A 22,496-nucleotide genomic window follows, 5' to 3' on the forward strand; every position below is an offset into this window, starting at 1 on the left:
TGCTACTGGAATTCACTACTGGAATTCAGTAACTAACTCTTCTTCTTTTTTATTACTTTTAATACTTCATTCATTACTTACCTGACTCTAATTAATTCCTAGGGGTGATTTTCACCTTTCCAATTTCAAAGACGGTGTCATCTCTTCCGCTTTCATGGTCGGACTTCTAGTCGCATCCCCCGTATTCGCATCGTTGGCCAACACCTTTAATCCCTTCAGGCTTATCGGACTCGGCCTCTCCGTCTGGACTTTTGCTGCTGCTGGCTGTGGATTTTCTGTCGATTTTTGGTCCATCACCGCCTGCCGAATGTATGTCACTCACTCACTCACACTTTATAATATATATAACACTTGTAACTTTGGATTTTACTGACATTATTATATTTTCAGGTTAGTTGGCGTTGGTGAGGCTTCTTTCATTAGTCTTGCAGCTCCATTCATTGATGATAACGCTCCAGTCACTCAGGTCTTGTTCTTTTCCAACTGCTTAACCTACCAACCGACATTTGTGCGTGATTCTAATTCTCCTGTTACAGAGAACAGCTTGGTTGGGAATATTCTACATGTGCATACCTACTGGAGTCGCCCTTGGTTATGTTTATGGCGGATGGGTAACTTAAAACATATTACAATTATATATAACATGATGAGTCCTAATAAGCTTAACTCGATCTTTATCTTGTCTAGGTTGGAAATAGCTTTGGTTGGCGATACGCGTTTTTTGGTGAGGCCATTCTGATGCTTCCGTTTGCTATTTTAGGATTTCTGATGAAACCTTTGCAAATGAAAGGTATGTTTCTAAGAAGATTATTGCATATTGTCCATGTTAATAACATGATTCTGATATGTGTATCTGTGCATAACTTTTAGAGCACAACTATAAGGCTATGTGTAGTGGAGGGGCTACAAAATGAGGCGATTTGCGCCATGTGGCGCCCAGTCAGCAAAGGGTTGGTTTTTGTTTTTGGGGTGTAATGGTGTTGTAGCCCCATATATATATACATATATATATATATCACACACACACACATATATAATAATAATATACACACATACAACACAGGCGAGAAATAGCCCCCCCCCCCTTATCGCCCCACAAATCGCCCGGGGAGGGGGGGGGGGTTTGCGCCCCATCTCGCGGAAGTCGCCCACTACGTTTGGCCTGAAGAAAAGTTATTTCCGAACTTGTAATCTGATTCTGCTTTTACTTGTTGCGTTCATATTAGTCAATCCTATAAGTCTCTTTTGCAGTCAATAGTATATCTTTTTGTCTAGTGTTTATTGCTTAACATTTTTGATAATGCAGGTTTCACTCCAGCCGGCTCAAAAGGTTCATGGACAGCTCCAGAGACAAATGCCACAGAAGTTGAAGGTGCTTCATCTGAATTCTTTAATATTATAAAAATGTTTTTGATAGATATTAACTATGCCAATGATAGTGTCCACCCGTTTTGATTCGTTCTTGACTTAACTGTCTTTTTGATACGGTTAAAAGTTGTAATGTTGATTTTGAGTAGGCAGTTGATAGAAAAAAACCAACCGACCTTTGTATTCCGTTTATCTTAGTTAAATCTGACGTTTTTTATTCTAAATTTATATACAATTATTTGTATCAATGCAGTTATTGCAACTGATAAAGATGGCCCAAGGTCAAATCACAGCGTAAACAAATCTCCTAGGTGGGTTTGCAAACCCATTAATCTAAAATTTTAAAAATCATTGCTTGTCCCTGACATATATCTTTATTGAAGTTCTGGTTTATCAAGATTTTGGCAAGATATAAAAGCTCTTTTGCTTGAGAAGATATACGTCATCAATGTTATAGGTATTTCTTTTCTCCTTTTGTTTGCATACTATCAACACTGTGACTTTACTAATTGGTATATTATAAACCTAGGTTATATTGCGTATAATTTCGTGATTGGCGCGTATTCATACTGGGGACCAAAGGCGGGGTATAGCATATATCATATGGTAAGCGTGTGTATGCATATTTAGTTACTAGTTTGGCAAAATCGTTGCTTTTGATAAAGAGACGCCTGAGATTTTTATTGGTTGCAGAGCAATGCTGATCTGTTGTTTGGAGGAATTACGATTGTCGGTGGAATCGTTGGGACATTGGCAGGAGGTTTTATCTTAGACCGCATGAACTCCACTATCCCTAATGCTTTTAAGGTATACCGACATTTTTATTATGATTTTGTAATTGGTTTTTGATTAAACCTTTTTCTTATTTTATTTTGCAGCTTCTATCCACAGCAACCTTTTTTGGTGCAATATTTTGCTTCAGTGCGTTTTGTTTCAAGAACTTGTACGCCTTTATAGTTTTCTTTTTGATTGGCGAGATACTGGTGTTTGCCACTCAGGTATGCACCTGTTTTGTATTTTGAACATATATTCACATAATATATATACAATAGTGGTAGTGCAATTAATGCAAGGTGGTTTGTGATGTAAACTGCAGGGTCCTGTAAATTTCGTGTGTCTGCATACTGTTAAGCCGAGCTTGAGACCATTGTCTATGGCTATGTCGACTGTCTCGATTCATGTGTTTGGTGACGTGCCTTCGTCTCCTCTTGTTGGAGTGATGCAGGACAGAATAAAGAACTGGAGGACGTCCGCCTTGATCCTAACTTCAATACTGTTTGTGGCAGCTGGAATTTGGTTCATAGGTGTGTTTTTGCACAGCGTGGACAGATAAGATGAAGACAGTGAGCATCCTGTTGAGCGGCGGTCAAACACAAAACCTCTGCTTCAGGAGACTGCTGCTGTCTAAATATCTTTCTTTCTTTCTTTCTTTTTTTTTTACATGTAGATGTACAGCTAGCTAGAGGTTATTTGGTTTATTTTTTTCTTTCTTATAATGTCTGTAGGTATGTTAATTGCAATAGACAAAACAAGACAAATCTATCAAATGAAACTGAAACTTGGGCTTGTGAATATGAAACTTATTCTGAAACTGCACAACATATATTTTAGTAAGAACTCATTCGATGATAAGAGGCCAGTTACTTCATATATAACTGGATAATTATTAGGACTGTTTAAAGTTGTAAATTGTAATATTCATATATATAAATATAAATGGATTTGGTGGTTTGTAAAATGCGTATGCTATTACCAACTAGGATAGAGGATCAGAGCCTGTGTGATACGTGGGTGGTTAAAAAAATAAAATAATAAAGTTAAATTTAATAATGTACATAACATATCTTATGTTTTCATAAGATATTAAAAATTTCCTAAAATACATACATTAGTAAACATAGGTTGTATTTGTATATTAAAAGAAGTCAAAATGGAAGGTTCTAAATATATACCAATTAAGAAAAAGAGAAGGCTAATATGAATTCATCATAGTAGTTGGTAAACCACAAACATTTTAAAAGTAAGGTAGTGGGTTTGATTTACGTACTGCTTGTGGTGCGTATACATAATGTGTATATGTGTGAACCATCGGGTGGGCAAAAGTGAAATTGCACTAATTTTGACGTTATTTTACTAATCTCGTGAAAATAACGTTAAAAGTGGCGAAAGGTTAATCAGGCATCGTGGTGGCGTTGATAGCCGAAAGACAATGGTACATGCACCAATCGCCCGCTGTCCAATGGTTGAGTGTTATGTGCCTTGTGTTCAAGGCTTGATGCAAAACTACTATCGAGCCGGGGTCTCACCAGAAGCAGCATCTCTATTCCTACGGGGTAGAGGTAAAACTGTCTACATCTCACCATCCTCAGACCCTACCATAGCTTTGCTATTGATGGGATATACTAAGTACGATGATGATGATGATAATGTAGTGGGTTTGATTCCCACAAACATTATTTCATTTTATCATTCATGAAGGGAGGGGAAATTGTAAAAATAGAAAGTTGTTCGCTTGACCGACTATGTGAATGGTCTAAAGAAGGACGACCGATCCAAGCCCAGTTTCTTGAGAGTCTCACAATTTTTAAATGAAATTATATATATAATATTATTTTAAAACAAAAGTGCCTAAAATGACTCATTGATGGCTTGATGCAATAGAAAGAGTGTTAGTTTATGGGCTTTGAAAAAATCTTTCTTTGTGTTTTATATGGTTCATCTAGTCTGTATTTGGGCTTTGAAAATACAACTTAATTAATAAAATTGTCAAATTACTTTATCAAGCAATTAAAAACGTGATTTACGGGCTTTCTTTTTTACTCGCCTCGAACCCCAACATTTTAAAGAATTCTTGGAAACGCTCTAGAGCTAGAGCTTGTATCTAATGTGTATTAAGAGTTTGTATATAAGACGGCCCCAAAATATTAAACTCTTTTTTTCCACCTTTAAAAAAAGGAAAAAAAAAAAACCTAAAATGAAATACCCTTAAGGCCTTAACTTTTAAGTATAAAGCCAAAACCGAATTCGTTAAATGAAGTAAAAAAAAGAGAGAAAAAGAAATTGTAAGTGATGATAAAATAATAATTAAAACTAATAATAATCCTATCTCGGTCTTAACTGAGGCACACATCATTAGTATACATCCATACGCACGCAGAATCTAGGCATACACACGCCCACAAATATACGTGTATCAATCCAATCCAATCCAATCCAATCCAATCCAATCCAACCGCCCACAGTTTGCCTCTCTCATACAGACACAGGCCACAAATCTGTGTGTGTATATATATATACACACATCATATGTTTATAAGTTATAATACGGGCAGGCAGGCAAGGTACAATATTATTAATTGAGAGATCGATCGAAGCAGATTAATGGCAGTGAGTGCAGCAATGCTTACATTAACATTAATAGGAGGAGGAGAAGACCACCGGATGAGGAGCGTTAAGTCGTCATCGTCATCATTGATAATATTTCTGGCGAAGAGCGCTGCAAATGCGATCAAGTGGGTTTTCAAACACCTCAAACCAACATCCAGTACTAATGATAATTAATGCATATCTATGTAATTATCTATTTGCCTAATTGCATCCAAAATTATAGATGTATGTATGTAATTATCAAATAATTATACATGCATCTATGTAATTATCTATAATTTGTAATCTCTCCACCACACATAGCTTAACTGTTCATTGTAAATGCCTCGGACCCGGCCATTAATCATGGTCATTTCATACCAATTATGTTTGCATCAGACCCCTCCATTTAATCATGTTAGGCGACGGTATTTTTCAGACCAATTACACGACGTCAGATTATCTCTACTACATTTAGAATTTGAAGGGTTTTGTATTTTTTTTCACATAATTCTTTTTTAATTTTTTTCCTTCTTCTTTTTTAATATTATATAATTAATTGAAACGTGTTTTCATTTCTTTAGCTGCCACATCTTTTTTATTTTTACAAATATTATTTTAAACATGTAAGTCATTGATGGATATTACAATTATAGGGCACCATCTATTATTTTAAACGATTTAATTTACAGTCGTGTCCTTTCTCCGATAACCGTAATAACCAGTAGCCGTCAACATCTCAAACCTATAAATACATCTTCATGTCCATCATTTCTCCTCCCGCCCAACTTCCGATGGTATAACTGTTTTAGCGATGACACTATACAACAAGAATAATGACCCGGGCATGGAATAGTCAGAGTATCAGTTGACGACCATGGGACTGAACGTTACAAGCCATTATTATTGTTATTAGTATTCATGTTCATGTTTTCTAATTCTGTTGTTTGAATCCAGTTAACCGAAACATTCTTCGCGCATCCTTTGAAAATAATATGATAGAAATTTGTTAGTGAATAAGAACGTGTTAGTCGTAACCTTTATCAACGCCTCCTCTAGCATTTGAACCGTTCCGTCGCTTCACCGGAAAACCACCGATGTAAATAGGTAAATATCATTACCGGCCGGTATGGTATACAAGTGTAGCGTCTAATAGTTGAGACGTTATGTCGCCTTATCGAGAAACCGCCGCTAACCATTACCGCAGGGTATAAAACACACTCTGCGGGTAGAAAATCAAAAATTTGACCCAGAAACTCGGCACGAGCAATGGTAACGAGTGGTTCTAACGATTCCTGTAGTCAGTGGCGGTCCTTCCAGCAAACAACGGCGTGACGGTGGTTCTCACGATTCCGGGAGGGGGAAAACTGGCCGTAGAGTACATGCGCTGATAGGCAATCCATGGGAGAAGAATGTATCTTTGTTGATATTATTTTAAGTATTTTAACATGTTTTAAAAGTACTTCAAATAATTTACGTATACAAACATAGAATAATTTGTATTTTAAGAGATAATCTACAAAATATAGTTTATTAAATTTTCTATCATTAATATTATTTTACACATGTAGAATTTACACTTTCGAAAACTTGATTTGTAAGATAGTCATATCACATGTAATGTTATCATCAACTAATTAATTTTGATCGTGGATTATTTTCTTTAACTCTTTGATGTGATTTTTTTCTTGAGATCTTAATATTATTGTAATTGTTGTAAAAAAAATGATCAGATACATGTGATATATCTATTTTGTTTGAGAGTTGTGATATATCTATTTTGTTAGAGAGTTAACTGATCTATACTTTTTTTTTTGTTTTCTTATCACATATGTTCAATCTCATGTTAATCATTCGTAAAGATCTATCATATTATTATCAAACTTATGTTCAATCTTATGTTAATCATTCTCAAAGATCTATCATATTATTATCAAAAGTTGCGGATGATATACTACACCGCCGCAACGCGCGGGTAACAATGCTAGTTGTAGACATTTGGTTAGACAACTCTGCTTTCAGATCAATTACACAGCGTCAAATTGTAAATATTTGGTTGAACTGACCAAATTTTAATATGATCAGAGCAATTTTTTTAGTTCCTAGTACGTAGATATATGATGCCAATTTTTTTAGTTCCGTGTGAAAACTAAACAAACTAGTAAAGTGAGTGCTGTATCATTGAGTTATACCAATTTAATAACAACAACAACAACAACTTGCCGCGTTGCAGCAGCGTATCGACGCAAACTCAATTAGTATCAGTTAAATTCGTCACAACATCGGCACTACAAGTTTTCAAAACGATTTCGGCACACGTATAACTTATGATTAAAAATGACATTAATCAGTATCGGTTTGGTTCGTTTTGGTATCTAGTAGACGCCGATAACAGTAGCAAGCTTATGATACAAAAAATTAACATATTTAAAACAATGTTTAGTTGATGGGCAAAACTTTTGTCCAATATTGCGGTTGGAATTGATATGAATTCGGTCGGTTTCGGAATAAACCTAAAATAACAATTTCGTTGTATTAAGTTATTTAAAACAAAAAAAACACAAAATATATAACATAAAAAAAAGAAAAGCTAGTGCAATAGTAAAAGGAGAAATTCTAGAAATTCTTGAACCAAAAATAGAGAAGCCTTAAACCAAATACAGGACTTGAACCTGCGTTGATTGAATGGTTCTGTTTTAACACACATTAGAGTTACCAACACACCCAACAATCACATTTGAATTGACATCACAATTATCTAAGAAAAACCATTAACAAATCTAATAAAAAATTCAAAATAGAACTTTGTGGCACCAACATTTTAATATTAATCTATATAGATAATTTAAATGCATTCAACCAGATTTTTTTGTTATCTAATACTATTTAATTTTTTATAAGTTCCGAGTAAATATTTGGTGAGGATCAAAAGAATATTTAGTGAGGACCAATAATATTATTTAATTTTAAAAATTTCGTGATGTTAAAAAATACGTATATTTTATGCATTATAAACTTAATTCATAATATTAAATTTTTTTTATAAAAGTTCTTGTTATTTTTGTAACTTGTTAATTTATATTAAAATGTTTAAAATTAAAATAATATTACATAACAAAAAATTTGGTCAGATAAGTTTGATTGTTACATATATATGGCGCATTATTATAGGATTACGGGCACTGTCTTCGTCTGACATGACTAAATGATCAAGTCTGATGTGTTTGCAACGGACGTTTAAGAAATTTTGGTTATTGATTGTCATAACGTGTATATATTAAATACAATCCAGTTATAATAATCTCAACACATATATTATTATTACCACAGAAGCTTTCCAAGTAGACAGAAGAATTAATCCACACACATGGAGGGTGCACCTCTACTTGCTGCCTATAAAATCGTTACTTTTACTTCTATGTACGTACCATACTGATAATAAATTAACAAAATACAATGTACATGGTAATGTTCTAAAGCTAGTTAATTAGAATCATGTCGTCATCATCTACTAATTGCTGTGGAGGTAACTGCAGTTGCGGGTCTGCTTGCAAATGCCAAACAACCTGTGGCGGCTGCAAAACAAGCCCTGTCATCAGCAACACCGTCACACCCAACAAGAGGTACTAAGACTCGGTTTATAATTAATTAATCGGTGGTAGCTATATATGTATATATATAATGTGTTTGTTTGTTTGTTTGTTGATTAATGTGTATAGTTGCAATGAGAGAGGAGGTGTAACATCCGCGAATGATCATGGTTGCAAATGTGGTCCTAACTGCACTTGCAATCCCTGCAACTGTAAATAATATATACACACACAATCTTTTCTGTTTTCATGTAATAATAAAATCATTCAATTTACATTATAAATTAGTAATTGTTTAATCCTTCAAATACAGATTAACTAACCTTTTCGTAATTGTTGTGGGCGTTGAATATTAACATGTAAGTGATCTCCAACCATTGATCAATTGCAAGATATGAGAAACCAAAATCAGGCAAATATATATACAATGTTGCAACAAATGGTTGCCGATGCGATTGATTAATGATTAAGATGGAAGAGTATGGTGCTTAATTAAGCTATGAAGCCATAATGGTGCTAGCAAATCAACCCCATTAAACCACTAGAATGAATATATTTACAAAGTGTGTGATCCATGTGAACTCAAGGACACAATGAACAATTAAGACCTCGTGAAGATAATAATGATAATTAAGGAAATATAGCTAGTAAAGTCCATGGGTCCATTATATATAGTTTGTTTAGATTTGTATCAAAACTAAGGTTTTAGGTACGATTAAAACTTAGCCTAGCCGTCTTTGCTTCCGATGCTGGCCGCTTGATACATTATAGGATCGATGGCTAGCCGCTTTCAAGTTTTAGTTCCCAGTTCAAGAAACATGTTCCGGATATATTCTTGGCCGTCCATGTTCCTTTTCATCCAATTTATTGTTAATTATCGGCACTGCTCAATGAGATATGCTATTGACGTTAATTTTCATCACAACATTGTTGACGCTTAATTGTTCATCGTTGATTGTTACATGACACTATTCCTCGCAACATCTTCTACGATAACCACCCGTCCCAAAAGCATTGTTCATCGATGGTTAGCCATGCATATATAATTAATGGCATCTTGGTCATTAGTGAGTTATTGTTGAAAAATTAAGTTATCTTCCGATGGATGTAATTAATTATCTAACTGTCGACACTTCTAACTCAAATCACCAACTGAAATGTTGTAATGGTTAATTTATCCCGAGTATTAATGTTTAAACTTAGAAATAGAAAATAACTTGAAGAAATGTGTTTGTTTATTGGTTATAAAGATTTTATTTAAATTTGGGCAACCTTTGCAAGACTTTGAGAAGTAAACTCCACGTTAAATCCAAAGGATATATAATACTTTATTATTTTTTCTTTCTGGAGAAGTGATTACACCGACAACATTTGGTCAAAAGTAGAAATGACCATCGTTGATTTGGTTGACTTTAATTATGAAAACTTTCAATCATTATTTTGATACTTTATTTTTGTTTTCAGACTATTTTTAGCATTTTACATATTACTAACTAGTTAAATTTTAAAGCTCGTATAACATATGAAATGATCCAAATTATAAAATTGCATAATGTATATGGAAAAATGTATTACATCTATATTATGTGTATATAAATTGACTTTATTTATATCATAAAATGCTTTTTTGTAAATGAACTTATTAAAAAAATGCACGTGCAAAAACGTATCCGAGAAGGCTCCGTACCCAAGAACGCTCTTTCTATTGAGAATTTCATTCTCAATATCATATATGTATAATTAAAAGAATTTTGGTTACGAACCAATTTCGGAAAGAAAACTTTTCATACAATAATAATAATAATAATAACAATATAGTATAACATGTTAATGATAACATTTGAAATTGCATGTATTTTTTTCAATCTTTTAACATTTGTTGTTGATTTTTTTAATTTCATCAAGTATTTTGGAATATATAGTAACATACATAATATGTTAATATTATTTTTATAAAAATTTATAAACATAATATAATTAGGGTGTAAAAGAAAAATGAATAATTATCGAGTTATAACATATATTATGGTCAATTAATATTTTAGTCTTGGAGGGAAAAAAGATATGAAGTTTAATCACAAAGCGACAAATGTCACAATTATTTTCTTTTATTAGAAGAGTAAGAAGTAGGATAGGATATGATTGCTTATCTGTTTATTTGATTTGATACCTATTCCTCTATATCTTTTTTTTTATGAAATAATAAAAAAAGTTGAGATAGATATTTACTATATACATATACGTTTACTATGTACAATCTCTAAAGCTACAATAAAAGACAATCACCTATCTACGCGGTTTCTTAAAAATCCACTTTAAATATGAAACTCTGAGTATTCATAAATGTTTTTGTAATAAATAAAAAAAAACAATTTTGAGTAATAATTTAAACAAAAGGGTTAAAATTGAATAGTTAAGTAAATCGGTGCACTTTTACGTCTCGGCTAGGAGCCCTGCCACGTGGTGTGCCTCCTGTGCCTCCTGATTGACGTAATTTTGTTATGCATTTGTAATTTAACTTGATTTTATTTTTTGTACTGTTTGACCAAATATAGTGAAAGTATTTAATATATAACCATAGCTAACCATTCTTCCAAACTTTCTGACAATGGTTAAAAATTTTGGATCTGTCATTGCGTAGTCTAGGATTAATAAAAGAATAGGTTGGTAATTCCGATCATTTAAAACAATATAGATTCCGGATAGGCTTGGTTGGAACTAGCTAGTATAATAAGACAAAATTAATATCCCGCGAAATGTGGAGCGTAATATGGGCATAATGGTGAGTCCGTGTGGTGCTGTCTCAAAAAGAGCAAATTATAAGTTCAGTCCACGTATCAAAAGAAAAACTAGATGATATATTTTTAATCCATATTTTTCAAGATACTTTCCAACAATGTATATAAATCCAAAATAACTAAATTCATATTTAACATTAAGGCTATGCGTTATACTTCAAAATTATTAGTTTATATTTCATTCTCAATCATTCAATTTATTTAAATTAAAAAAGAAATCAAAAAAGAAAAAGAAAAAAATTGATTCAATACGGTGAAGAGTGGTGCGTGGGTGGGGGGAGGGGGGGGGGGGGGGGGCGTTGTTGTTTCATTGAGACAATTGATGCACCTTAGCACCACTTGTGGTGTTCATCGGAGTATACCTATTAGTATAAAACACGTGTAATGGATAATGTCTTAAGAGACATTTTCTTTCACATCATCATGACATTTTTAGTATAAAACACGTGTAATGGAAAATGTCATTTCAATTATTAACATCCGTATATAATACCCTGAACGGTGGTACGGAGGCTTTATCCACACATATGATGCCTTATAGGTAGTTTTTTTTCACATGTGCCATTACTTTTGAGAATACATGGTTGAAGAAAATTATCTTCTTTTTTTTCAAATAACAACTAGAATATGAAGGAATTAAAATAAATTTCACCATGATAAGTTCAAAAGCATACACGCTAGAATAAAAGACAAAAGAAAATATGAAATGTGTCATAGTTATTTCTTGTTATAAAGATTTAACAATTTGCATCAAAATAATCGAAAGAAAGTCAAATTTGGTTATTTTTAGGCAAGTAGAAACAAACAAAACTAAACTCTGAATGCGTGTGTGTATTTAATTTGTAAAGTTAAAAGTGTAGTGTGTATTATATAAAAGTCAAGGTATAGTTGATCAAAAGTCTAAATTCCACCATAATGATTGCATATAAAAGTCTTTAATATTATCAAAATGTCGTCAAAAAGATTAAAAACAGCCAGCCAACGATTACCAATTTTTCTAAGTTCAAATTGTCATCCATTAATGTATATTGTTTAAACCTAGTGCTTATTTTTTCATACGGCCATGTCCAGTTCACATCACCGACCCACCCACCAATCTGTTGTTATAAACCAACCTTTAATTTCTCTAGCAAAGGACATTTAATTAGCTACCCATAATATTATTCAAGGTCCTACTTCTTCACTTGTTATATGATTTATGGATATGCATATCTGAATTAGTGTTGTTTATTAATCATGCAAATCTGATCATATCTATGTTTTTATTTCAGGCTAGGCTGTTCATTGCTTCTTATTTGTTTATTTTGTTACATACTAATTAGTGTGTTAATTTTGGGTCCTCATTTTATCCTGTTTTTCATCCCCTAAAAACTTTTATGGAGATTTCACAATTCAGAGGCTTTTCAGAATTGTCAGGAATGGAGGACCCTTTTTTCAACTCCCAGTGGCCATTCACTTCCATCTTTGATGATCCAATGAACCTTCAACAAGCACCTATGTTTGTGGACAACACACATCAACTCTATGCTCATCATGCACCTATGTTTATGGAACCATCCCCTAGACCATCTAAACAACTCAAAACCAGCAGTTGCATAACCTCTGATTACTCACAACCCATGATGAATCAGAATCATAATCATAATCAGAATCTACATTTTGATACCATTAATTTAGGTACCAAAGAGGAAGGCGCGGTTTCTTCCAACAGTACAGTTGGTTTCACTTATGAAACCTCCCCACCGTCCCATGTCCGGTTTGCGAAAACAAGCAGACTCACTACTCCTCAAGACCATATCCTGGCGGAGAGAAAGAGAAGAGAGAAACTTAGCCAGAGGTTCATAGCGCTCTCGGCTCTAGTCCCTGGCCTTAAAAAGGTAAAAATATAATTCCATATATATGATGCACCTTACGATCAAATACAAACAATTCTTAACGTGAGAAATGTATAAATAACCACAGTAATTGAACTAACATAATTATTATTGTTATTATTATCCAACTTCATTCTTTGTAGTGTAATTACTCTAGCAGATATATGTATGTTTAGTAAGTTAATTTCATTTGTATGGTATCCCACCCTGAAATGAAATATATTATCATGGATATATTCTAATAATGTTATTACTATAAAATATAGTTGGATAAAGCTTCTGTTCTTGGAGATGCAATCAAGTACTTGAAAACCCTCCAAGAGAAAGTGAAGACACTTGAGGAACAAACCAAGAAGAAACCGAATGTGGAGTCGGTGTTTTCTGTGAAAAGACATGATCATGATCGTGCGGATGGTGACGAACAACTACCTGAAGTTGAAGCAAGATCTTCTGGCAAGGATGTTTTGATTAGGGTTCATAGTGAGAAAAAAACTGGCGTTTTAGAAGAAATACTAGCTGAAATTGAGAAACGCCATTTAACCGTCATAAATACGACTGCCATGGCCTTTGCTAGTCATGCACTCGATATAACTGTTGTTGCCCAGGTACATATAGGGTCCCTTTTTTCATACACTCCTTTTAGTACACTTTTTTTTTTTATTTTGATGCGGTTTACACAAAAGTAAATGACAGTTTACTATGCAATTTTTTCACCTAGAAGAGTATGAAAACCGTGTGTGTATATATATATATTACCTAGCTACCTTTTCTTGCTAAAATTCATTCATATATACTTAATTAATATTGGCATGTTTTTTTGTTTATTTTTGATCAGATGGATCAAGAATTCTCCATGACAATGAAGGATCTTGTTAAGAATCTACGAACCGGACTCAAACGATTCATGTGACTACATACACGCGTACTCTTTTAATTGTGTTGGTTTTTTAATCCCAAATGGCTGTGTTCTGGTAACAAGGGTGGTCTGCTGTCCTTCACACTAACTAATTTTACATGCCTTTAAATTTTGTTTGCTATGAGGTTCATTTTACAGGAGGGTTTTTTACATTCCTTTTTTTTACATGGTTTACTTACCATGTTTTTTTTTACCCTCCTGTTGTAAATTAGTAACCTTTAATGGCTATAAATTATTAAGGCATTTTTCCCCATTGCATGTATCTCTTGAAAGGGTTTTTGAGGGAGCAGAACTAACTTTGTACCAGCCAAGTGTTTGGTGATTAACCTTTTTATGGTTATTATGTAATATTATGTACGTTTGTAAAAGTTTCAGCTGTTAATAATTTCCTATTTGGGATATTGTAAACGTGTTTCAAGTGTATTTTTAATATTTATACTTCACAAGCATCAATCATGCATGACGTACGTTACTACACTTATTTTATTTATTCAATACATGGTTTACTATATAAAGCATTTTATTATTTTTTTTATTATTATGAATGGCTGTTGAGCATTAATTAACGAAGCATTTTATTTTATTTTATTACTTTAGAAATCGATATGTTATTCAATAATTATTAAAAAGAAAAATCCTATAAATCAGATCAATGCATGAATATTATTTAAGCCACCATCCATCAATTGGTCAATGACTTGTATACGTATATATAATTGGTTCATGGAAGTTGGTGAGGAAGATTTGACATTGATGAAGAAACGACAAGAAAAGAATTTGACATTTCATATTTGCTTTGTGTAATTACACTTTGATTTATTAATTTCATATTGGCCATGCAACAACACACATCTTCGGCGTAATTGGCATCACAATACCCGACCAACTCGAGTTTGGACTTCCTCTTAAGGGGTGTTTGGGATTCCTTATTTTAGTTTCTTATAACTTTTCATTAAGTTAATAAGTTACAAATGTGTAACTTATGGAACTTTTCCTCTCACAATATAAGTAATTCCAAACACTTTATTACTTTTCAAAAAGTTAATAAGTTATAAGTTGGTAAAAAAAAGCAATCCCAAACACCCCCTTAAAGTTGTAATACCATAACACTTCTACACGTAACACTCTCATATTAGCCTCAAGTTGAAGCTTTCTTGGACTTTGCATGTATCATTGTATCGGCTAACAACACCTACCACAAACACGACGTCTGGTTTTATAAGGGTGAGATAGATAAGAATATCTGCTAGTTTTCGATTCATGGTGACATCATCAAGTGATCTCCCTACATCTGCTTGCAACATATTTTCCATAGGGGTCATTGCCGGTTTGCACTCTTGCAATCCAAAAGCTACCAACATTTCGTTAAAATAAAATCGATCTAGACTCTTTCACATATTGAAATCATTACCAAGTTTTTGTTATCGTTAGGTGCATTAGGAAATCATAATCATTTATATATAAGTTTAATATTAACATTTTAAATTCAGTTTTACTGAGTTTTATAAATTTTATATATTAGCTTCGAATATGTTGAAGATCTAGAATTAGATAACGAAAACAAAACGCCTAGACTACCGCCATATACAAGACATGTTAGGTCACTAAATAGAGAATACAACTTCATTAAGTGCAAAAATCCGTAGTTTTACAAAACGCTAAAAGTATGCCGTGGCTATTTAAACTATGAACCTAAACACAATATTTCAAAACTCATACATGATATTTGTAATTAACTCGTTCATATCATTTCAATGTTAGAAAGTTCTTTACCTTACGTGTTGTAAAAAAACTCATAACTATATTCATAAGCATATACCTATGCAATGAAACGGTAATCAAATTTTGTTTCTAGCTATAAATGTATTGGTCAAACAGGATTCATATTGTTTCATGCATCAGCATCACATACAAAAATCACCATTACATAAGATATAAGCTATAAAGAATAAAAGAATAAAAGAAGAAAATATATGATGCCGTCACTAATCATCCACCATATATATATAAAATGATAATAATATTATGCACAGAGTATTATTATATTGATGTATATAATGGAGGATTTGGAAGGAAGCAATATATATGTAAGCTTGATTGATCTAGAAGGGTTGACTTAATGATTAAGATGTAAATGTGAGCTGCTATACTCCTTAATCAACCACTTTCATTCACACATAAGAATTAATGTCATAACAAAACTTTTCAACCACCCAAATAAAATAAAATAAAAAACATTTTGTCATGCTTTTTATTCCTTTTTTGTTTTAAGACATAATTATAAACCAACAAACAGGCCCAAAGCCCAGAATTACAAACGGACAAGCATGGGCCTAATCACAGCCATAGTTAGAGGTGTACAAAACCGGTTTTAAACCCAAACAGAACCGGACCCGATTATCAAACCCCATCCCAGACCCGGCCCAGACACGATTATCAAACCCCATCCCAGACCCGGCCCAGACCCGTCGGGTATTTATCGGGTAAATACCCATCGGGTATCGGGCATACCCGCGGGTTTCGGCATATCCGTTAGTTTATTAAAAATACATGTCGGGTATACCCGGCCCAAAACCCATCGGGTTTCCATCTGGTTTTGACAAAATATATTAACATAAACTCAACAAAAAAAAACAAGTAGTTCTTCTAGTTTCATCATACATTCGATTCAAAAAAAGTCACATAGCCTGTAGAGGTTGGATAGCGTGATATATTACAACGTATGTAGAACATACTTTAAATATTTTTGAATGTCACCACAAAGACACAAACTCAACACAACTGGTTAAACACACATAACATTATATTAGTGTTACTATATATATAATTATGTCAAGGACTTCGGGTATATAATCGGGTAAATGATCCATATAATTGGGTAATCGGGTCGGGTAATCGGGTACATTAGAAATCTCAGAACCGTCCCAAACCCGCGAAAAATTTCAAAATTAATCCCAGACCCGTCCCAAACCCTAATGGGACGGGTAAGACCCGTCCCAATTATATCGGGTTTCGGGTATACCCATCGGGTTCGGGTTTCACTACCATCCCTAAAAACCGGTTTTTTTATACACCTCTAATCATAGTGATAAGTCATAAGAGCAATTTATCATCTCCGACCACATATTATAAGATGTATGTTTTTTTGCATCTTATCTGAATCTTTAACATATGGTATAGATATATGGATCGCATAGTTGGGTCAGTCCGTATAACATATGGTATAGATATAGATCGCATAGTTGGGTCAGTCCGTATATATATGGATTACTATTCACTTCATATATTCATTTCATATATTCTTTATGAGTGGAAGAACGGGAATGTATAACAAAAAATAAAAAAATAAAATTTAGTTAATAGAATAATAAAGATAAATATGTTGTAGAAAACTTTTAAAGTAACAATTATATGAAATAAGGTGTTTTTACTTAAATCTTTAAATCGAGTTGGCTTGGCTTGAATCATATCTTAAAAAAAAACCGAAAAAAAACTTGAGCTCAATTCTTTATTTAAAAAATAAAAATAAAATAAAAGAAAGAAAGAAAAGTAAGTAAGTTTTGTTAGAAATAAAATAAATCAAATAAATAATTACGGAGAGGTATTATATTTAAAAAAAGATTAAACGCATAAAATATTAAACGTCTAGAGTAAAAATGTAAAATTAACCGTTGGTAAAGAAAAAAAAAGAAAAACAAAATAAAATATCCTTTTATGATGATATAGATATTATAAAGGAGAGGAGAGACATGTATCCTCCTTAAAAGTCAAAGCTACCTATCACAAGTGAAAGTGAAGAAGAAGAATGAATGTGGAAGAAGAGGTTGAAAAACTCAAGGTGGAGATCCAACGACTTGGCACCAAGCAAGACGATGGCTCTTACAAAGTAACTATTATTGTTAATTCCTTCTTTCTTTCATATTATTTATTATAGATCTCATCTCATCTCATCTCATCTGATCATTTAGGTTAGAGCAAGACTGTTAGTTAGTTAGTTATTATTACTTGGATCTGAATTAAGAATGATTATTATTGTGTGAACTGAAGGTGACATTTGGTGTGCTTTTCAATGATGATCGATGTGCAAACATATTTGAGGCACTGGTTGGGACTCTGAGGGCGGCCAAGAGGCGCAAGCTCCTCACTTATGATGGTGAGCTGCTGCTTCAAGGCGTTCATGACAATGTTCCCATTATACTACTCAAACCACCCACTACTACTGCTTCGGCTCCTGCTCCTTAGTTTGTTTAATGTATTCATTCTGTCATTGTTCATTCGTATTACCCTACTAGGACATTGTCATCTTCATCATCATCAATGTTATTCTCTTAAATATATTATTATTATTATTATTATCATCACCATTATTATTACTATTTTTGTTATTATTATGCCATCTGCCAAATTAAACTCAACTCTGAATAAACATGGCGTGTGACGCCTTACAATCGCCAGATACAGAGAATGCGGAAGGTTCAAACACTTGCAAGTGGCTGGCCGGACACAAAACCACCAAAACGGAGGGTGTCTTTTTCACTCGTTGCCGACGTTGGCCTCTGTGCTAGGCTGTTGGTTGAAAGGGGTGTTGGTTATGACGTGTCTAAAAACGAAGATGGTTTGTTTAGCCGAGAGATGGTGGCATGGGGTCAGGTGCAATAAGAGACGAGGCTTCACGAATGTTATCAGATTTTTTGTGACCAAAAGCTTCAACAGAATTATATAATTCATTTGTTACTTACTTAATCACACCTCTTTAGTTACTTTCAAACTTCTTCTGTGATTTCAGTATTACTTGCTAGTCACATAGATTGCAGCTAAAGTGCTAAACTATTAGAGTTTATATATCTTTATATGTCACAATCTTTACATCAATGAGTTATTTCAGGATGGGGTGGTTGCACAATCACTATGTACAAAAACTGATTGTAAAACACTACAATTGTACAAGGTCTTTAGAGTAAAGAAACTGATTATGTTTGTAAGAAATGACTTCCAAGTTTGGGTAATGATTTACAAAATAGAGAAAAAAAAACAAATAAACATTTATAAACATTTGTAAATGTGTTCATTTAAGATAAATGAATTGACTGCATAATCTAACACGCTAAGCGTTGAAATTGGTATATCCTTTAGACCAGTTGTCACCATATCAATCACCTGCTTATTTGGGTCTTTGATGTTTAAAGGACTAACTAATACCCGACCATGATGACACTCGATTTTCAAGAACTCGAGTAAAAGGTTTGTTTGGGTCAAGCACGTTAATGAGGTAGAGGTACAAAACACAACAAAATGAAACTCCTGAATCATAGAGATTTTACAAGTTTTGACCCTCAACAAAAACTAAATAGGGAAGTCTTGTTAAGAACAGAGATGGGAAAGAAGCTGTGAATGTTAGAAAATAAAACAGAACGAGGTTGACTTTTCTACAAATTGACCTGAAACCGACTTAAGAACAAACTCATTGAACCCATAACCCATAACATTAATCCCAAAACCGATATAACATAAATGAGTGATTAGATAATCGCATATTTGGGTAGCCCAAATAACCCGACTTTCCAACTGGGGTCCCCGATTCTAAACTAAACTACTACATCGACAAGAACTCTAGATAGGATTTTGTTCTTTTTTGACTTGAGGACATAGTGCATCCAGAAAACACACTAGTGACCACAAAAAAAGCGAAAAATATCTGACTCTAAACCATCAAGAGCTGCTGAACAAATGCTGCAAATTTACCTGATCCTGTTGGCTAGCAATGTATTGTCTGGTCGAGTTCTCATGGTTAACGAAAAATATAAGCAAAAACTTTTCATAAATGGTTTGTTTATATTGTACAACTTTCAAATACAGTAGTAATGGGTTCAAATGACTAGCAGCAGCAATATAATATGCAATGGTTTCATTCATTCACCTTACAAATCCAATATGCAAGTGTGTGTGTGTGTGGGTCTCATTCACTTTTTCCTATCTTTCTTCTTTGATGAACTTGGACGTTGAGAAAACTGCGTAAGCCCTTGCCTGAAGGCGCCAAGAGTGACCCCGTCGTGACCAAAACGCTTGTGACCCCCATTTTAGAAACGGATTCTATGTTGCGACTCTCATCGTCAAAGAAGAGCATCGATTCATACGGCACGCGAGTCTTGTCATGGATTTTCTTGAAATGTTCGGTCTTGTGAGTCCAGCTGGAAAAGATCTCCTTGGTGAGAAACAAGGGGTTAATGTCCAGCTTGTTGATGAAAGCCTCAGCTATGTCTCTGGAGGGTGATCTAGAGGCAATGGCCATGCCCACTCCCTTGTCCTTGAGTGCATACAGGATGCCTTTAGCATAAGGATACATCGACGGCATCTCGCGCTTGGACTGCAAAAACAAACAAATGAGTTTCATTATTGGTTGGTTGGTACAAGCCATTGAAACGCTAAAAGCCCTATAAATAAAAATATAAGCATTAGGGAGATCAACAGCAGCAGGTAAGGCTAATGAATTGATGAACTGCTAACATATTATATATTTGGTTTGGTTGATTGATCCAAGTATCTATCTATCTATGTTTAGAAAAAGAAAAGTGATCTAATTACCGACCAGTAGAAGGGCCAAAGAGTGTAATCGAGGTCGAAGACGACTAAACGAGGCAAGGCTTGAAATAATCCCATAATTTCCATCGCCTCGTTCTTCACTTTCTCAATCTCTCCCATCACCTCACCTACTTTCTTTCTTTCTTTCTTTTCTTTGCGGCCATCAAATAAATAAATAGGGTATTTCTTTTAGGACCATTTTAGAAAATGGTTTATAATTTACATTTAGTTCTTAAAATGTTCTTTATGGAAAAACCGAGACGACTTTTTAATAATCCAAGACAACTAGTTCGTAAAGCCAATAAAAAACAAATATGTATCCATAAAACTGACATGACGACTAGATCGTGAAGACAATCTAAGTGTCAAAAAGCAGTCGGATCAACGACTGCATTCATATCTATGTCAGGCCGACTAGACAGTGAATCAAAAAAATCATTTTAAATTTGTAAAAAGATACTAACATTTATACTAGACAGTGAAGTTTTCAAAAAGGTCTACAACTATTGAATGAATTCACATAATAATAATAATAATAATAATAATAATATTATTATTATTAAATTTACACAAAAGTTAATAAAGTTATATAATTAATATCATTGAATTTGTTGTTACAAATATACCTATTACAATAAAAAAAATTTAACAAAAAAAAATACATAATATTTAAAGAAGTTGGTGAGTGTGATTGGAATCAGCGACTAGATGTGTCACTTTCTCTACATACCTGACTTTGGCGACATACTCATCATAATGTCGAGTGTTCAAGGTTCCGGTTGGGTCGCCTCTTTAAGTATCCAGCATGACCCCCCAGCGAAATATGGCAAATGGAGTGAAGACGGTGATCAGATTCGGTGAATCGACTCATATGCAGTTTTTCGGACACGTCGTGGGCATACCCCTTTTCAGAAGTAGCAAAATTTCGAACGAGCCACGAGAAAGCTCCAGGGCCTTTTCATTGATTCGATTCTTTCATAGGGTCATAAAATATTCGCAAGAAGTCTCCAAGACCGAATTTATGATCAGATTCGGTGAATCAACTCATACGCAGTTTTTCGGATAGGTCGTGTTCATACCCCTAGTTAGAAGTAGCAAAATTTCGAATGAGCCACGGGAAAGCTCCAGGGCCTTTTCATTGACCCGATTTTTCGTAGGGTCAAAAAATATTCCAGGGAAGTCTTCAAGACTGAATTTATGATCAGATTCGGTGAATCGACTCATACGCAGTTTTTCGGGCAGGTCGAGTGCATACCCCTTTTAGAAGTAGCAAAATTTCGAACGAGCCACGATAAAGCTCGAGGGACTTTTCATTGATTCAATTATTTCGTAGGGTCATAAAATATTCGAGGGAAGTCTCCAAAACCGAATTTATGATCAGATTGGGTGAATCGACTCATACGCAGTTTTTCGGACAGGTCGTGTGCATACCCCTTGTCAGAAGTAGCAAAATTTCGAACGAGCCACGAGAAAGCTCCAGGGCCTTTTCATTGACCCGATTTTTCATAAGGTCATAAAATATTCGAGGGAAGTCTCCAAGACCGAATTTATGATCAGATTCGGTGAATCGACTCATACACAGTTTTTTGGGCAGGTCGTGTGCATACCCCTTTTCAGAAGTAGCAAAATTTCAAACGAGCCACAATAAAGCTCTAGGGACTTTTCATTGATTCGATCTATTCGTAGGGTCATAAAATATTCGAGTAAAGTCTCCAAGACCGAATTAATGATCATATTCGGTGAATTGACTCATACACAGTTTTTCGGACAGGTCATGTGCATACCCCTTGTCAGAAGTAGCATAAGTTCGAATGAGCCACGGGAAAGCTCTAGGGCCTTTTCATCGACCCGATTTTTCGTAGGGTTATAAAATATTCCATGGAAGTCTTCAAGACCGAATTTATGATCAGATTCAGTGAATCGACTCATACGCAGTTTTTCGAGCAGTTTGTGTGCATACCCCTTTTTAGAAGTAGCAAAATTTCGAACGAGCCACGAGAAAGCT

The 22,496-nt window shown here is 34.0% G+C and overlaps 3 protein-coding genes and 1 pseudogene across 3 annotated transcripts; 3 read left to right on the top strand and 1 right to left on the bottom strand.

The window, feature by feature from the left end:
* The first annotated feature begins 20 nt into the window (after window positions 1-20).
* On the top strand, window positions 21-2,940 carry LOC143579919 (putative sphingolipid transporter spinster homolog 2). Its single transcript, XM_077063094.1, has 12 exons — window positions 21-28; window positions 103-309; window positions 391-466; window positions 537-611; window positions 688-790; window positions 1,307-1,372; window positions 1,622-1,679; window positions 1,752-1,825; window positions 1,898-1,974; window positions 2,062-2,175; window positions 2,247-2,366; window positions 2,465-2,940. The coding sequence occupies exons 2-12, from the start codon at window positions 155-157 to the stop codon at window positions 2,699-2,701; spliced, it is 1,155 nt and encodes a 384-aa protein (XP_076919209.1). The 5' UTR covers window positions 21-28; window positions 103-154; the 3' UTR covers window positions 2,702-2,940.
* A 9,257-nt stretch (window positions 2,941-12,197) lies between these two features.
* Window positions 12,198-13,990, top strand: LOC143579939 (transcription factor bHLH25-like). Its single transcript, XM_077063113.1, has 3 exons — window positions 12,198-12,999; window positions 13,263-13,601; window positions 13,832-13,990. Exons 1-3 carry the CDS (start codon window positions 12,499-12,501, stop codon window positions 13,904-13,906), a joined length of 915 nt encoding a protein of 304 aa, XP_076919228.1. The 5' UTR covers window positions 12,198-12,498; the 3' UTR covers window positions 13,907-13,990.
* A 3,679-nt stretch (window positions 13,991-17,669) lies between these two features.
* Window positions 17,670-18,188, top strand: LOC143579940 (costars family protein-like). The gene is made up of 2 exons (XM_077063114.1): window positions 17,670-17,798; window positions 17,960-18,188. The coding sequence occupies exons 1-2, from the start codon at window positions 17,718-17,720 to the stop codon at window positions 18,152-18,154; spliced, it is 276 nt and encodes a 91-aa protein (XP_076919229.1). The 5' UTR covers window positions 17,670-17,717; the 3' UTR covers window positions 18,155-18,188.
* Window positions 18,189-19,711: 1,523 nt separating this feature from the next.
* On the bottom strand, window positions 19,712-20,663 carry LOC143579941 (uncharacterized; annotated as a pseudogene).
* Between the last annotated feature and the right edge of the window lie 1,833 nt (window positions 20,664-22,496).

Source organism: Bidens hawaiensis, unplaced genomic scaffold, assembly GCF_021521415.1.
Source record: "Bidens hawaiensis isolate Kalapana, Puna unplaced genomic scaffold, B.hawaiensis_p1.1 tig00030168_1, whole genome shotgun sequence".
Classification (NCBI taxonomy): Eukaryota; Viridiplantae; Streptophyta; class Magnoliopsida; order Asterales; family Asteraceae; genus Bidens; species Bidens hawaiensis.

What these genes read in the sequence shown, in the direction of transcription:
- LOC143579939 (XM_077063113.1), top strand. Translation starts at nt 12,499, where the DNA reads ATGGAGATTTCACAATTCAGAGGCTTTTCAGAATTGTCAGGAATGGAG. An exon ending in TAGTCCCTGGCCTTAAAAAG is followed by an intron (nt 13,000 to 13,262) that starts GTAAAAATATAA and finishes TATAAAATATAG; the next exon opens with TTGGATAAAGCTTCTGTTCT. An exon ending in ATATAACTGTTGTTGCCCAG is followed by an intron (nt 13,602 to 13,831) that starts GTACATATAGGG and finishes ATTTTTGATCAG; the next exon opens with ATGGATCAAGAATTCTCCAT.
- LOC143579940 (XM_077063114.1), top strand. Translation starts at nt 17,718, where the DNA reads ATGAATGTGGAAGAAGAGGTTGAAAAACTCAAGGTGGAGATCCAACGA. An exon ending in AAGACGATGGCTCTTACAAA is followed by an intron (nt 17,799 to 17,959) that starts GTAACTATTATT and finishes TGTGAACTGAAG; the next exon opens with GTGACATTTGGTGTGCTTTT.
- LOC143579919 (XM_077063094.1), top strand. Translation starts at nt 155, where the DNA reads ATGGTCGGACTTCTAGTCGCATCCCCCGTATTCGCATCGTTGGCCAAC. An exon ending in AAATGCCACAGAAGTTGAAG is followed by an intron (nt 1,373 to 1,621) that starts GTGCTTCATCTG and finishes GTATCAATGCAG; the next exon opens with TTATTGCAACTGATAAAGAT. An exon ending in CTATCCCTAATGCTTTTAAG is followed by an intron (nt 2,176 to 2,246) that starts GTATACCGACAT and finishes TTTATTTTGCAG; the next exon opens with CTTCTATCCACAGCAACCTT.